Source organism: Electrona antarctica (genome assembly GCF_951216825.1).
Source record: "Electrona antarctica genome assembly, chromosome: 13".
Lineage (NCBI taxonomy): Eukaryota > Metazoa > Chordata > Actinopteri > Myctophiformes > Myctophidae > Electrona > Electrona antarctica.
In genome coordinates, this window is record NC_136794.1 from 40,250,898 (window position 1) to 40,268,397 (window position 17,500).

The 17,500-nt window shown below is 43.8% G+C and overlaps 1 protein-coding gene across 1 annotated transcript in view; it reads left to right on the forward strand.

Annotated features, from left to right (window-relative positions):
* The window catches only part of LOC306934969 (uncharacterized protein), an 80,507-nt gene that overhangs the window by 32,829 nt on the left and 30,178 nt on the right, over positions 1-17,500 (forward strand). Inside the window, exon 2 of the mRNA XM_079517791.1 lies at positions 13,694-13,798. Within this exon, the coding sequence (XP_079373917.1) occupies positions 13,694-13,798 (105 nt within the window). The remainder of the gene's footprint in view (positions 1-13,693; positions 13,799-17,500) is intronic.

The window sequence follows — 17,500 nt, forward strand, 5'->3', positions numbered from 1 at the left end:
GACCAACTCGATCGTCCGTTTTCCTGATTTGTTTTAGAGCAGTAAAAAGTGATCAAAGCACTGACTTGAAAAACACCATGGCTGCTATTTACGTTCCAGGGCTACACAAACACTTTCCCTATATGCAGTGGTACTTATCTTTTATCCCACTCATTTGAGAGGAAGTGTAAGGCAAACAAGACCTGTCTACCAACCATCTCCCGCAGATTGCAGGAAAAAAACCAACACAAAAACATACATTTTGGTCTTGGGAAAATAGTTTGGTATAAATAACGTTTCACAGAATTAAAGAGCGTTTTAGTGGAAATTACAAAGTGCCAAGCCACCTCACCTCCTCTGATCAAAACATTCACTTACTTCTGGAACCCAGTATGTTTTCTCTGAGGCAACGCGAGGCAACGCTACTTGTGCGACGCCTGCCAGGGCAGTTCAAAGTGCTTCACAATGCAAACACATTATAACAATTAACAATGTACAATGTAAGTGCAACAAAACAGACCAGAACAAAAATGCAAGATACAAAAGATAAAATAGCACGGCAAAAGGGGGAAAATAAGAATTAAAAGCCATTAAACGCTCCACTGAAGACACGTTTTAAGCCTAGCAGGACCTGATTGTTTTTAGCCATAATTATAGGTAGAGTAGGCAGTGTGAAAGAAATGCATTTTAAAGTTATCTTAAAGGCCAGAGTTGGGGCTTGTTTGACTGTAGATCATGTGGGAGGCTATTCCAGCTCTGTGATGCATGATAACAAAGTGCTGCTTGGCCATATTTTGTTCTAACTCCTGGGATAACCAGTAGGCCAGCCTCGGATGCCCTGAGGGCCCAGGACCACCACAGAGTGGTTGTTCTAACTCTTGGGATAACCAGTAGGCCAGCCTCGGATGCCCTGAGGGCCCATGCAGGACCACCACAGAGTGGCAATTTAAAAATACATTCTCCGAGCACAATACAGTGAATACAGTCCGTTAGGTCAGTGGTTTTCAACCCTTTTCACAAAGGCCCGTTATTTATTTGGCATTTGAGCCACGGACCACCGTTTGAGATTCAGCCTCTCAGACCAAAGACTTGGAATATTTTGTTGTCGTTGGATAGGATTTTGTCCACAATTCCATGCTGTATTGATGTGGTACCATATAGGAAAGATGTCAGGCAATGATCAAAATAACGACTATTCTCTACAGTACATTCTCTAATTGTGTAGACTTTTATTTTATTTTAAAAAAAATTAAAGATAGATACAGTACACGTGAAGAATGACAGGAAAGAGGGAGAGAGAGAGACTGGGAGAGACACGCAGCAAAGGTCGTCATGAACGGGACTCGAACACGCAACACGCTGTCAGGCCAGAGCCTATGTGTGGCAAGCGCCTGGACCACTAGTCCAGCGGGCGCCCCAGTAATGCAGATGTTTAGAACAAAGCGGAGATCCGTGCACACTCCGTGCACACTTAAAGGTTAAAAAGGAGGAGATGTTTAACAATGATTTATCTCTTGAGAGCGTAAAATTTAACAAAATGGACCCTTGGTCCCTTACATGTCAATTTGGTTTCATTTTACGCTCTCAATTGTTAAAGATCTATAAGGGTCCATTTGGTTACCAACTCTCCATCATTTAGCTGTGGACCACATGGAACCCCCTCAAGGACCACTATAGTGGTCCCCGGACCACAGGTTGATAACCACTGCATTAAGTGAAACTGTTTTGAGAGGATCTTTCAATCTGTTGAAGCTGTTAAGTGACTGACAGCCCACTAGTTTATGTTTGGGAAAAAAGATTAGATCAAAATGACCTTAAGGGGTGAATCTTGGGAAGATTGTCCTGCTCGACAGGATTATACTGTGTGTCAAATGACCTATCATCAACATAGGGAAAGTGAAATATCCTTTTAAGGTGCATTCTTCTCCTGAGTTGACGAGGTCTTAAAGGTTATTGATGGTGGGGTCATTGGAACGGAAGGCAGTTGAGATTAGGAGTCACCTAAGCTCACCATTTATCACAATGGTGAGCAATGCATGTGTTTCCTGTACATTCCTGCATTATTGATTCACAACCCGAATTAATGAAGTATAGACAGTTTTCACAAGTACTTAAACATGACTGAATGATTATTATGATGTAACCTGATAGGCTATAGTTACATCATGACTTAAGTTAACTACACAACACAAACCTCTACCAAAGTGTGCGTTCTTGCCCTTTAACAGTGACTCTGCGACATTGCAGCTGACCACGCTTGGTCATTTTGTAGCTTTTGTCGCTGCTGTCTTGACCGCAGCATTCCCCTGTCCTCCGGTGTTTTTGGCGACACAGGGATGACCTCTAAGTGAAATCCTTAACATCGCTGCGAACCTGCGCCTGTCCCAGCCTGTCCCACCGCATCCCACAAATGATCTGTCTTTGATTGGTGATGAAAAGACAGTTTAGGCAGACATATCTGCCTGTCTGCTTGAGGACGTGTAGCGCCAGAGAGGGACACAGACCTAGACGACAGATAAGCAGAGAGAAACACACACACACACACACACACACACACACACAGAACACTTCAGAAGTGTCTGCATCCCATTCACTTCTATATGCTATGGGAGGAAGAGGTCGGAGTGTCCAGAAGAGGTCGGAGTGTCCAGTCACATGAGTGTTTTGACCCCTCATGGTTTGGACGTGACACTTTCAAAGCATCTGAAGTGTGGAGTCAACATCAGTGAACTTTGACCGGCCGTCAACCAATAGCAGAGCCGTCGTTGACCCCACTTGGCAGCCATTTTGCTTTCAGCTTTGTTTCAGTGAGTCAGCTCAGCAATCCGGAAAATGGACAAACCGGTTTGTCCGTTTGTTCCTGGTTCCTCAACCAGTGTTGAGGAACCAGGAATCGGTTCCATCACATCTGGAACCGTTTCCGGAACCGCTTTGTATCACACTGTCAGAGCTGGTATGTGGACTTCACGTCTGCTATACAATTGAAAAGAGCACAGTTTGTGCGCGCACAGCTTTCTGCACGGTTCGTTTGGCCAAGTCATAGACTGTGGTGTATGCGGAAGTGCCGTTTACGCCTGTGCTTTGTGGCCGTGATTCGTCACTGACTATACATTTTCAATCCAGCTTTGTGGGGGTGTCGCAGTTTCCCTTTCCGTCATGATGTGATGGACCGATTACAGAGCGCCCACACAACCTGCCCAGCACGGAAAGATCACGGTCGGTGGCCAAAAACACATCACTCTCTGCCTTCGTTCGTGTCCTTTGTGTGTGTCTCACTCGGACACACGCTATTCATGGAGAAACAACAGCAACACGGACCGTGTGGCGTTAAAATCCGTCCTTAAAACCCTAAAGGTCCCCAACCCTACCAGCCACTCCAATACAAGTCAAACTACACACACCAGAAAATCAAAATGTCCTCTGCGGGATCAAATGGGTCTAATTGTATTATAATTAGGGCAACCACACTCAGAGACTGTAAGCACTATAGTTACAAAACTTGGAGGGTAGGTTCAAAATAATTACTAAAATTAATCAACTTATAATGTTATCGGTCGGCCTCATGGTGGCGCTATAACAGCCCACTTTACATTTTGGCTTGTAACTCTTGAACCGTAAGTCGTAAAATCAAAATTATCTTTTCCCTGACTTCCTTGGGTCATGACGCATCTCCTCATATAGGCCACGCCCATTTGCGTCATGATAGATTTTCCGCCATTTTGAATTTTCTCCAAAACACACTTTTTGCTCCACCTCCTACAGATGTTGTCCAAATCTCACAATCATTGGTACACATGATCTCTGGACCTTTCCGATGAAAACACCACCGGCAGAATTTTGGTAGTGCGTATCGTTCTGCCGTAATCGTCGTCCGAAGTTAGTAGGAGGGGCCTATATCACAAAAAATGCCATAAATCACGAACGGAATGTCCAATCCATCCCAAATTTGAATCACATGTCTGGGGTGGTTTAATCAACCAAAAGCCAAAGGAAATTCCATTTTCATCTATAGGGGGCGCCGTAAATGCGAGAAATGTAACCGTTTGTCGCAAAAACATGATTTTTGGGGGATAAATCCCATCCGAATTACTTACGCATGATCGCAGGGGTGACGTGACATTGTAATTGGCTGGCAATATTAGTGGGAGGGGCATATGTAAGCCACTGCGGCAACCACACTTTGCAATTTTTTTAAATTGCGACCTTTCTAGTTAGTATTATGTTATTATATTTTCATTGGCCACAATCCGCAAGACAACATGGGAAACAGATGCGCCTGACGCCTCGGCATGCGTTGACTACAGCTCTTCTGACGCAGATAGCTGACCATACCGGATTACCCCTACACACACATTTAAGACGCAGATAGCTGACCATACCGGATTACCCGTACACACACATTTAAGTTAATGTATCAATTCATAGCTCGGAGAGTGTTACATGGTTGCATTTGCAGTTAAAATCACGGACACTTGGGATTTCACAGATAAGACAGGATCTTCTGCTCTCTTTTTTGAATTGCTTGATCATGAGAATTGCTTGATCATGTTTAAGGGAGTTTGTGTGTGTGTGTGTGTGTGTGTGTGTGTGTGTGTGTGTGTGTGTGTGTGTGTGTGTGTGTGTGTGTGTGTGTGTGTGTGTGTGTGTGTGTGTGTGTGTGTGTGTGTGTGTGTGTGTGTGTGTGTGTGTGTGTGTGTGTGTGTGTGTGTGTGTGCGTGCGTGCGTGCGTGTATGTGTGTGACCAGACTGACCACACTATAGCAGATGTAACTGACTAACTGACAGGCTTAGACTGTCTGTGTATTTGAGGTCTGTCAGTATTGCTTTATGTACTTTTGTGCGTGCGAGTGCGTGCGTGTGCATGCGTGTTTGTTAGCAGATGTGATTAACTTTCAGGTTAGCGTCAAGAAGGTCAAACGTCAAAGTCATGGCCGGTCAAGGTCAAAACGGAGCTCTGACGGCAGATTTTCATAACCAATAAGCTGCCTTGATGTGAAGTTTTGGTTTCAAAGGGTCACAGATCAACTTCATAACTGACAGAAAGGTATTGTACATCAAAGGAGCATTTGTTAAAAATGTCAAGGATCTTCCAACCAAATGGATTTGGTTATATTTATATTTTCTCTGAGTTAAATGAAAAGTGCTGTGATTATTATTTTATGAAATATTTTGGTTAAAATAAGTGTTAAATATAGCTCTATATCCCAATATTGAACTTTTTGTTGTAACCAAAACAATACAGCACTTTTTGCACTCAGGATATGACGATAGGATGATTAGAAGGAGTTTATTTTCTTGCATGTGTGTCTCTGGATTATTCTGACTACACATACGTCATGTCCACCGTCATGAGCAAGGGGATCAACGTACGTCACGTTATTCCCTAATTTCCCTTGTTTGACCCGGCAAAAACTCAGATGTGTGTCTCAAAGAATATTATTATTGGCAGAATCGCGGAAAGTTTAGAATATTTGTTTTACATTTTTCACAAGATCAGTGGTTGTTGCAATTATCTCCACTACAATACTTGGCCTTACATTCACCTTACAATACTTCAAGCTTACATTCTGAACTTTCAAAATCTGAAAAAAGCTGAAAAAAGACCAAGTGCCTTAAAGCACTGTTCTTGGTCACATTTGTTCCGCTATGAAAAAAAACAAATGTATGTTCCGGGTGAAAGCTGTGTTTTTTCTTTTTCTTTTTTAATGATTTTTTTTGCGGCTTTCGCCTTTATTTTATATTTTTATAGAGGGACAGACAGTAGGCTGACAGGAAATGGGGGAATGACATGCAGTAAAGGCCGTCGGGATCGGGAGTCGAGCCCGCGGCACACTGCCAGACTCGGACTACCGGCCAAGGTGCCCGCTGAGCCACGGCCCAGGCCGAAAACGATGTTTTTTCAACCGGCAGATTCAGCCAAGCCCCGAAATACCCGTATGTGTGTCTCAAAGAATGTGTTGTGTTGGGTTGGGTTGAGCCAGTGACGACTAGCTACGACTACCCCACATTTTCCACATTGACCGCACTATTGTTTAGACGTTGTGTGCCTTTTCTTTTCCTCCACCTGAGTCGTCCCCCCCCTTCCACCGCAAGCTCCATGTCACCCCAACCTCTCTCTGTGTGTGTGTGTGTGTGTGTGTGTGTGTGTGTGTGTGTGTGTGTGTGTGTGTGTGTGTGTGTGTGTGTGTGTGTGTGTGTGTGTGTGTGTGTGTGTGTGTGTGTGTGTGTGTGTGTGTGTGTGTGTGTGTGTGTGTGTGTGTGTGTGTGTGTGTGTGTGTGTGTGTGTGTTTTCTCTTCAAAGTCTGCATGTCTCCTCCGCTCTTCGACCCAAGCTTGATTATGTCCTGGCTGGGTCCTTCTCCTGCCACAATGTTTAGACAAAGCTGAAGACAGAGAGACGTGCAGACTGTGGCCGGCCGCCTCTCCCCTCTAACTTACTACGAGACTGTTTGTCTCAGGGGGGAGCAGACTGTGGCCGGCCGCCTCTCCCCTCTAACTTACTACGAGACTGTTTGTCTCAGGGGGGATTTAAAGTCTCGAGCCGCGATCCCTAAAAAAGAAAGCATGCGACCGGTCGGCCCCTGCTGCCATTGAAGTCCGGAACAGTGGGTGGACACCATATTCTTTTGGTGTTCACCGGGCTTTTGATATAAGCAAGCAGCGACATTTGGATTTCTTTGTGTTCTTAAAAGCTAAGATTGTTTTTATTTTATGTAGACAAACTTGTCCTTTTAAAGTTTTACAGTACAATAGCGTTCGCACAATTAAATAATAAAGATGTAATGAACAAAAACAAAACACAAATACACGCCCACCCTAAAAAGGTAGAGTACAATAATCTACAGTATACCTCTACATTAGCACAGATCAGTTGAAAAAGTACAAAGACAGTTGTATACTTGTATACTGTATAGACAGAAGTGTTCTGAAGCTGTTTGCAGGTTTGAACTTAATTTTGGTAATGTGAAAACAGAACTTGGAGGGGAAAAAAATAGCGTGACTTAAAAAAGCACCAAAACAAAATAGCATAAGAAGGAAAATACACTCGAACAAAATGCCCCCAAAACCTCACTTTCCATCCACAGATCATCTCTCCCAGAATTTATACGGCTATACCTCAAACCTACATGGTCAGAAAATCCTCTGGATTGCAGCGTTCAGGCTCTCCACGGGACGGGGGAGAAGTGTAATTTGGGCAGCCGACGTGGAAGTCATATTTCCTCGTGTGTGAGCGAGTGAGCCAGCGTGCGTGCGTGCGTGGGGTGTTCCCAGGGAGGTGGATGCTGTTTTGGGTCACAGCGTCTCTCCCTCTCTGCCCAGAGTGGCTCCATCATCCCTCGCTCCATCCGCCCGGCGTCCATCCATCCATCCATCATCCATCCTTGCACCGCAACCTCAGAAGCTTTCGTCGCCTCCCTGCTGTCAGTGTGATCTCTCCACAGCAGTGGTGGAAAGTATAAGTATACTGTACTTAAGTACAATTTTGAGGTATTTGTACTTTGTACTTTGAGTACGTCAAATTTGAAGTAGGCTACTTGTACTTTTACTCCACTACAATTATTTGACAACTTGAAAGTGAATGTTTGAGAAAAGTGATATTGCTTTTCTGCATTCACCCAGCAGAAGTCTTGCTCAGATGGCTTTTTTTTATTAACAAAGTTTCTTTATTAATATTTTCAAGTCACTTATGAGTCGAAAATAGAATACAAAAATGATTGAGTATTTTACCCCTCCCTCCCCCCAGAGTTCCCGCTCCGAAAGAGCCACTCAGTGGGGATCCTGTTTGGGGTTAAGTGTCTTGGGCAGGGAGTCAGGGACCCTTCGAAATAACCTTCTGATTGCCAGAGGCCCATTCAGCTACTGTACATGTGCCTGCAGGAATTTAGGTTGTGATTGATTGATTGATTGGTTGATTGATTGATTGATTGATGTTATTAACATCAGCAAGTTGTGAGTGCAAGCAAGGGATCTTGATCTCAACAGTAGAGGACAGTATAATATGAAAAAATAGTTACCAGGGCACTTCAAAAAAAATCAAATAAATTACTGGTGCACTCAATTGTGTCTGTGTGTTTTATTAAAGCTCAGGGTGACAAAACCCCTGTGTCACCCCTGTGGTTTGATTGACATATTGATATAAATGCATATAAATGAACATACTGTCTGTCAAAAGGATAAAACACAAAGAACCATGAGAGCATTATTTCCATTGTGCTCCTTTATCCACTTAAAGTCCTATAGAATACAGTATATTGGCCCTGTGTACTTGATTGTGTACTTGATTGACTTGTACTTGATTGTGGCAGCGGTGGCCGAACGGATAGCGGCGCGGTCTAGATACCGGAAGGTTCCCAGTTCGAATCAGCCGTCCGACACGTTAAAATTACCACCGCTGAAATGCCCTTGAACAAGGCATCAACCACTACGATGAAATGTGTTCTATGAGCAGGGCCTGGCTGGAAACAAGTTCTTGAGCTTAGCCCAGATACCCTGGGTAAATATAGATCTCATTTCATTTCATTTCATTGACCGGAGTCCCCCAGGGCTTTATACTAGGCCTCCTCCGTTTTCCCTCTACACTATAGGCCCTAGATCTTGCCCCTTATCCCTAAACTTCTTTTGGCATTTTTTACTATTTTAAAACATTTTAAAATAGTAAAAAATGGCAAATAAGTTTAGGGATAAGGCCGGGGTAAGGGGTGGCGCAAGATGGAGCCCCAGATATTTTAGCTGATATTAATCTAACCTACAAAGTCAAAGTCAAAAGTCAAAGTCATACGATTTGTCACACACGTTACCGCAGTGAAATTTGTTCTCCGCATTTGACCCATCTCTTGGAGCAGTGAGCCGCAGCCAAGGAGGGGTGAGCTGCAGCCGTGCCATGCTCGGGAATAATTTGATTAGTAGATTTGACCCCCCAATCCAACCCTTTGATGCTGAGTGCCAAGCAGGGAGGCATTGGGTCCCATTTTTACAGTCTTTGGTATGACCCGGCCGGGGATCGAACCCCCGACCTCCCAGTTTCAGGGCAGACACTCTAACCACATGGCCACTGTCTGTAACTGTTGCGTTACGATGCAGTGTTTGCTTGCTGAATGTTTGGCCGTCGCCAGAATAGTGAGGGACGCTATATGGGTTTATTTAATATATGATTCTGAATTTGGATAATGTCTAATAGTGTCTAATGTAAGCAGTTGGAGCTGGAGCTGTACGGTATGTATGTTGGAATAATAATAATAATAATAATAATATGACACTTTGGCTTTCTACAGTAGTGCTTGTGTGAATGTGTGTACAGTATATGTGCATTCACAAATCAAGGCTCAAGAAATTCCAAGAGAGGTTTATTTGTAGCTACAAAGAAATTGATACTCTCAACTTTCCCGTTCCCTTCCCGGTTCAGTGTGACAGCTAGGTCAGGCATGACGGAGACATTGCATTTCAGATGACACACTTCAAAAACAAGATGTCAGATGATTATTCACAGAGACACATGTCTCTCTCTCTCTCTCTCTCTCTCGCTCTCTCTCTCTCTCTCTCTCTCTCTCTCTTGGAAAATCCCTGTCTCTCCCTGTTTACTGAAACTGAGATCAAAGGGGATTTTTGTTTTTCAGCACAGTGGTTCTCAAAGTGTGGTCTGGGGACCCCCAGTGGTCCTCGAGAGGTGGTTCCCGGGGGGTCTCCGACTAAATTGATGATTGGAAGCAAATGGGATTTCACAGATCTGTAACTCTAAGAATGTGTGAATGGAACCATTGGACCTGTCACACTTTTGAAAAACCTGAACCACTCACAGTTGGTTCTAGAGAAAGAAGCCAACACTGACATTACACACACATGAGTATCTCATTAGTAGCTACAAATAAACCCCTCTTGGAATTTCTTGATCCTTGATTTGTGAATGCACATACTGTACACATACACACACAAACACTGTAGAAAGCCATAGTGTTATATTTATACAGTACAGTATGTGTAGCAGAGTGGCTCAAAACCTCAGCCTGATGACCTAAAAATATCTAATATCTCCCCCGAGCTATAGGAAATTCCCTTTGGCTTAGTGGTTAAGATGTTGGCTTTCCACATATAGGAGACCTGGGTTCGAATCCCGGGCGTTACATACAGTATGCTTATGAGGGTATGTGGCCTATTCATACATACCAAACTAGGGGACCTTGAAATGAAAAGGTTTGAGGACCACTGCTTTGATCCCACCATCAGCCAGCCAGTATTTCCAGTCAGGTGTAAGGAGCAACATGACCTCTATAGGTCTAGGGGCTGCTAGCATGCAGGGGTTTACCACTTTTGTAGTCATGTTCGCTTATCGGAGAGGAGTGATGTGTTGTTCTTGCCATAAAGCTGCCCAGGGCAATAACTTCACCAACTGCTGAATTTATTGTTGTCACAACCGGGGCCTCCTCAAATGACTGAGTGGAAAATTGCGGATAGAAGACGACCATGGCAACAGTGGCAGCCGTGGTCAGCGCATTGGCGGTCCCAACCACAACAGACTGACAGACACACCCCAACATTGTCTTGTTTTGCTTTGTATCCATCGAGACAGGCAGGCAGGCAGGCAGGCAGGCAGGCAGGCTTCAATGTAACTCTTGACAGCAAGAGCAAGAAGGGGAAAAGAAACGTCTTCTCTTCACCCTTAAAACAAAGACACGTGAAGAAGAGTAATTTCAGCTCGGCAACAAATGTGACTTGGCATCACCGGTCTGCGCTGAAAGGATGATTTAGCCACAGAGTGAAGGAATGTACCATTTTCGCATCAACAGTCAGGGCTCTTCCTTCAGACAAAAGCCAAGCGTATTCCCCTTCTGATATTTCATGCAAACTTGTAATGTGATCAAAGGCGCGGGGCACGGGGCTATCTGGGGCCTTATCAGCAGGGCCGCCCGCCTGCCACCCTCTGAGAGACAGATAAACGGCGATAGTCACCGCATACCGTTTTGTTTGCATATAGGTGACCCATTGACCTACAGTGAGCAATAAAACACGTCCTCACCTGTGTGCGCACGTGACACGTGTGTGTGTGTGTGTGTGTGTGTGTGTGTGTGTGTGTGTGTGTGTGTGTGTGTGTGTGTGTGTGTGTGTGTGTGTGTGTGTGTGTGTGTGTGTGTGTGTGTGTGTGTGTGTGTGTGTGTGTGCGTGCGTGTGTGCGCGCATGTGCTCGCGTGTGTGCGTGCGAGATAGTGAGAGTGAGATGGAGACTGTGGTGAGAGGGGCTGCCACTTTGGGGATGGTGGGGGTGGGGGGGTTTGCAAAACTTGCAGTTGAATTTCAAACTTACGAAATTTCGTGTTTCAAAAACATGGGCCTCTTGTAGACTAACAGAGGGATACTGACTGAGGAATTCTTTCTTTTCTCTCTCTCTCTCTCTCTCTCTCTCTCTCTCTCTCTTTACGCAAACACAGACCCACCCAACTGGGCAGTGCTGCTTGCTATACAGTGAGGCATACTGTAAGTATTTGCTGAGCTATAATGTGTCATGCGTCATGCCTATATGTAAAAAAACACTTAAAGAATTCCTCTCCGCGAGACCTGTTATTCTTGGCAGCGCGCGGCGCATTCCTACACCTGGCCCAGCGCTCTTGGAAAACAGCTTTCCTGTAGCGCCAGAACAGTAACGCCTCTATATTGCTCCACTTCTCCAGACCGCGTATAGGACGTTGGTTCTCAACGTGGGGCCTGGGGGACCCCCGGGTTGTTGTTTTGAGGGGGGTCTCCAGGCGGTCCCCCAGCCTAAAGTGGGTCTGTAACTCAGGTCTGGGTTCACAGTCTCAAACATTATTGGCTCATAGGTCACCCCTGTAAATAACTGTTTTCCATCCACGGCACCCCTTAAATACATTGTGACTTTACAGCAACTTTTGTCATATTAATGGTACATAAATTTGAAAATCTTTCCCCATAAAGATACAGTATATCACGGGGGAAAACTGGAGAGAATGTTTGTTTCCATTATAGGACAGACTGAAAACAACTGTTATACTTGGCATTTAGCCACTTAAACCCCAGCATCCCTATTCTTTTTTATGTTTATTGATTTTTCTTTACAACAATAGTAATTTCAAAACAATTATTCACATATATTTCCCCCCCCACATCCCCATCCAGCATCCCTATTATGGGGGGGGAACATTCACAATAGGAGATCTACAAGCTCACAATGCGTTACAACATGACGCATTGTGAGCTTGTAAATATGCTATTTTTGGTGAAGAGACTGTACTGTATAGGCCATGGGTTCCCAAAGTGGTGTCCGGGGACCCCCAGGGGTCCTTGAGGGAGTTCCAGGGGGACCCAAGCTAGTTAGGAACCAAATGGACCATTATGGGTCTGTAACTCGGAGAGTGTACAAATTCCATTTGTACACTCTCAGAGTTAAATTAACATTGATTTTACAATAAATATTGGCGTCCCAGAGATAAAAATACCATTAAACATATAGGGGTCCGTAGCCTAATGCATGTCCAACTGCTGGTGCTTGGAATTAAAATGGTTGAGAATCACTGCTAGAACTGTAATAATCTTCTCTTAAAGGGGGTCCCTGGCATATATTTTCACATGGGGGTCCGCGGGCTAATTAGTGTCAATTTGGGGGTCCTTGACATGAACAAGTTTAGCTGTATGGCTGATGCTCTGTGGCTTAATGCAGACAGGTTGTCAATGTGGGGTCTGGGGAGTGGGAGTGGCGACCCACAGGGGTCCTTTAGGCCAGGGGTGTCACTCTGCACAGGGTATAGCCAGCCAAATGAGGAGTAGTTTATTGCGCACTATATAATTCAATTCACTTGAAATTACACAAAAACAATGTTTTGATTATATTCTAATAATGTATAGCGATTCTGACATTGGCATTATTTCATTTAATTCAAGCCAGAACTTATTTGTCATATCAGAATCATTAGACATATGGCCTCAATTTGGGTGTCCATGACAACATTCTCTTTCCTTTCCTTTCCTTTTCTTTTTTCTTTTCTTTTCTTTCCTTTTTTCATGAAGATAATAAATGGATACTCTGCTGATTGGCTGAAATTGGTAACACTAGTAAAGAGCTGGGGATATGAGTACTATCAGAATATGGACTTTTAACTTTTGTCCACACAAACTTCAACCACGAAATACCACTGACTGTCTGTCTGTCTGGACTACCTTTACGTTAATATTAAAAGAGCTTGCTTAGATCGAATCCCTGAGGGTAGAATCTCAACCCCCCCCCCCCCCCACACACACACACACACACACACACACACACACACACAACAACAACAACAGAACGAGCCCGCAGTGGTCTCTCGTCATCCAAACGCATGCATGGTTGAAACAGCCGAGGCAGACTCAAGTGGCTCAGTGAGTCAGTTTAGTTCAGTCGAGACAGGAGAGCAGTGGAGACGCACGGAGCTCTGAGTGGCTGCTCGGCTGCATGCCGCCGTGCTTGGAGTCCCAAATATCCAGTCGTAGATCCAGCTGTCTCTCTATCTCTGAGCGCTCAGTGTGCGTGTGTGAGATGCAGGGTTCTCCCGGACCTTCTTCCCCACTGGTGTTTTTATGACCTTCTTCTTTTCGCCGGACACCCATGGATAACTTTGGAACTATAATGGGACTATAGTGGGAATATAATTGCCTCGCTTTGTTGTTGGTACTTTGGCCCAAGTGGATCTATTATTATAGAAGTCTTGTCTTGATGGAAACCATGTCGCCGCAGCAGGCAACGATCGGGCAGCAGCAGCAGCAGCAGAATAGACCCGGGTCCGAGTCTCTGACGGCGGGGAGCAAAGTCAGCGCTGCTGCTCCACCAGAGAACAAGAAGGTAGTCTGTCTGGCTGTTATTAACTACACGAAATGAAAATGTTGTTTATACGTTGTCGTTCTTCTCTCTGACGACTGCTCCGATTCCAACAAGCTGTTTTTAATATGGTTTTTGATGGACATTTTGTGACAATGGGTGATTCATTTGATAATGCTTAACTTAGAAAATTGCATAGATTGTGGTAGGCTATATCCCTATATTTATTGATTATTGAATAGATTCCAGCATGTGGTTCTGTTTTGCGTTCTATTCCCAATCTCCCAGAAATTTGCTTCGTATAGGCTATGGTCTACTTTTTGACTGAATAGCTACACTGATTGTGCCACAGACGCCCAAACTGCTTGGGAATCTGCAGTCTATATATTGTTTTAGCTATATGATCAGTAGCATATGGCCGGCTAATTGCCAGTCAAAAAATACTAGGCAAGCCAATATGTATTATTAATTACCAATTAAGCCTATGGGAATGGTGCTGTCCTTATTTTAGGTCTTTATTCTATTGTGTTGTTATTGCTTATACACAGAGAGCAATAACAACACAATACGAACCGCTAAATCCTATCATTTAAATTGATTGGGTTCTAATTCTAAACCTAATCATTTTGGAGTCTTAGAGACAAAGCAGATAAGGTGTTGATGACAGTGAGCTCTAATCAGTGGGGGAGCGTCGCTCTGCTAGAGTAGAACTAGAATACAGCCCCATTCATTACACCGGGAGTCACTTTCCACAAAGAACTGATCTACAAGCTAACGAGTTGTTAGTTACCTTAAATCATTTTGGAGTCTTAGAGACAAAGCAGATAAGGTGTTGATGATAGTGTGCTCTAATCAGTGGGGGAGCGTCGCTCTGCTAGAGTAGAACTAGCCCCATTCATTCCATCGCCGGGAGTCACTTTCCACAAAGAACCGATCTACAAGCTAACGAGTTGTTAGTTACCTTAAATCATGTATCTGTTCTGTGGAAGAAGCCACCCTCACGAATAGTAGGCTTAGCTAGGCTATACATGAGATGTTCATTAAAATGTGTAATGTCTTGCTGACAGTGGCTGGCTGTCTTTGTACCACCCAGTCTGCCAACAGCACAGCACGCTGCAAAACAGACGCGCTTATATCATGGAGTGATGTTGCGCCCGCACATTATCACATTACTGATCACATTACACACTGACTCCTTTACAGCTGTAGCCTGTGAAGTTTAATCTATTTTCACAGTGATTATAGTCAATGCGGACAGGCTTAAACGGCGGTTTGAATGATGCGCGCGCACGCACGCACACACACACACACACACACACACACACACACACACACACACACACACACACACACACACACACACACACACACACACACACACACACACACACACACACACACACACACACACACACACACAATACGCTATATTTGTAGGCTACAGTGTGAATGCCATGTCCGGGTAATCAGAGGAGACGTTTTATATAAATCAATTAGCTCTGCATGGTCCGTAGTGTTAGAAAGAGAAGAAGCTCCATCCTAACGCTATGGACCAAACCAGAGAGCTGGACATCAAATCTGATATTATTATCTGAGGCGCTGAAATTCTAGTAAACAGCGCCCTCCTCCCGGTGGTGTTTTAATGTGCAACTGCACCCTACATGTGGAATGAAATGGAATCAATAGAGAGACATTATTGCATGAGAGGACATCTGACTTTGGCTCAAGTGCTGGTGTAGTCAAAAACAGAAAATGTTCACCTTCAGACCCCCTCAAGTCCATACACATTCTGTCAGTGGAAATTGCGCAACAGACAGTTCTGCTTTCACAAAGCCATGTTGAGTTGAGTATAGCTATTATAGTTGGAGTTGCTGGAGTGTTTCACAATAGCTGGGAAGCGCAGTCAGCCTGTCAGCATTTTGATGGTAGGTTCTTTGCACATAGCTTTAACTACAGGACAAGCCTTGTCTCTGTGAATGTAAATAGTGGCGTAGGCCAAGAATTTACATTGAAATGTTGAACATCCACATGCCACATCCTGTTCCCTCCTTGGATAACAATCTGTGTCATGATGTCGATTACTGTATGTGTTGGAGCTCTAAAAGCCATACCATGAGTTTATATAGTTACTGTAGCTTGAGATGATCTGTAGATTAGACGAGGTAAAAATAAAAAGTTACGGTTATAAGGTTGAATAATCCTTGTTGGGTGGATTTGGTTGTTTTTACGAGTGTATCCAGATGATCTGTGCAGCCAGTATACATACAGGGAAACTGCAATCCATAACTCATGTTGTGTAAATGCAACTTTATTTAGAAGAAGAATCTGTATTGTAGACTATGTTAATTATCGTCTCTGTCGGGTGGAAATCTCAAATGTCCAAAATGGTTACTTTTTAAGGATTCAAATTCAAAAGTAGCAAATGTAGCAGATCTATGAGCTCACAGATCTATGAGCTCAAAACATATGCTACTTTTGATGCATTTGTGTGTCGCTGTAGTGTGATCAAGCAGAGCATTAATTTATGGAGAAAAAAAATGTTAAAATATGTAGATGAGAGGTTTCAAGTTCAACATTACTTTAAACTGTGACTGACTGACTGACTGACTGACTGACTGACTGACTAACTTGATTTACTTTACATTACAGAGGAAAGGAATGTGTTTACTTCTGGGTCACGTTGAAATGAGGTTACGAACGGACGCTATATTTGATTTCTGTCACATCTTTCTTTTTTCTGCCCCCCCTTTTTCCAGATTGAATGAACGTACTGTATAGTATGAGCAGCCGTTTCTTTTTTCTTTCTGCCTCACGTGGTTTTGGCGGTATGGTGTAAATAGATTAGGTTTGGAATGGAATGGCTGCGGTGACCATAGGGGATGCCTGACATACCACAGAGACCAAGACTATGCTTCAGTTCTGCTATAGCAGTGATTCTGAAAACATTGTCATGTCAAGGACCCCTCAAATTGATATGTATTTGGACCCCCCCGGACCCATGTGGTTATGAGTAAAAGACAATGGGTGGGTTTGTTATGGGGTTCCTTGTGCCAAATAATGAAAACAAATATCACACTTGTGTGAAGTGTGAAGCTCTTATCGTCATACATCAACATACATCCCATTCCGTGCTCAGCCAATCAAATCATCTCAAATTTTGGTACACACAAACACACAAAGCTGGGCATAGGAGGCCCTCAAAAAGACAAGAAAAACTGATTTCAAATTTATTCCCAATGTTTTGCACATTTTGTTTTGAAAACTGCACATCTATAAGCTCACAACACACGTCGTATCTCGACGCCTTGTGAACTCGTAGGTGGACTGTTTTCGAACAGCCGATCGCTGTTATGTATATATAGGGTTAACGGTGACGTGGTGTTATGTATATATAGGGTTAACGGTGACGTGGTCGAGCTGATTTGGTCGGTTGCTTTGAGAACCACTGTGCTATAGGGCGTCGCAGTCCCGCCCCCTACCAGGGCCCAGGAAATGATTCTCCGTTCATTTTCCTCATAGACATTTCAGATAGTATTTATTTAAAGACCTTTACGCCGCGGACAAAGCCAACTCTTGGCGTGACAAATCATGACAACAAGCACAATTTTTCGTGCCAAACAAAGAATTGGAAAGTAGAAAAAAACGGAAGGTTACAACACAGGTATTTGTTGTTTTTCTTCTATGTAATTATTTGTTTGGTCCAAAATATTGTGTGTGTTGTCATGA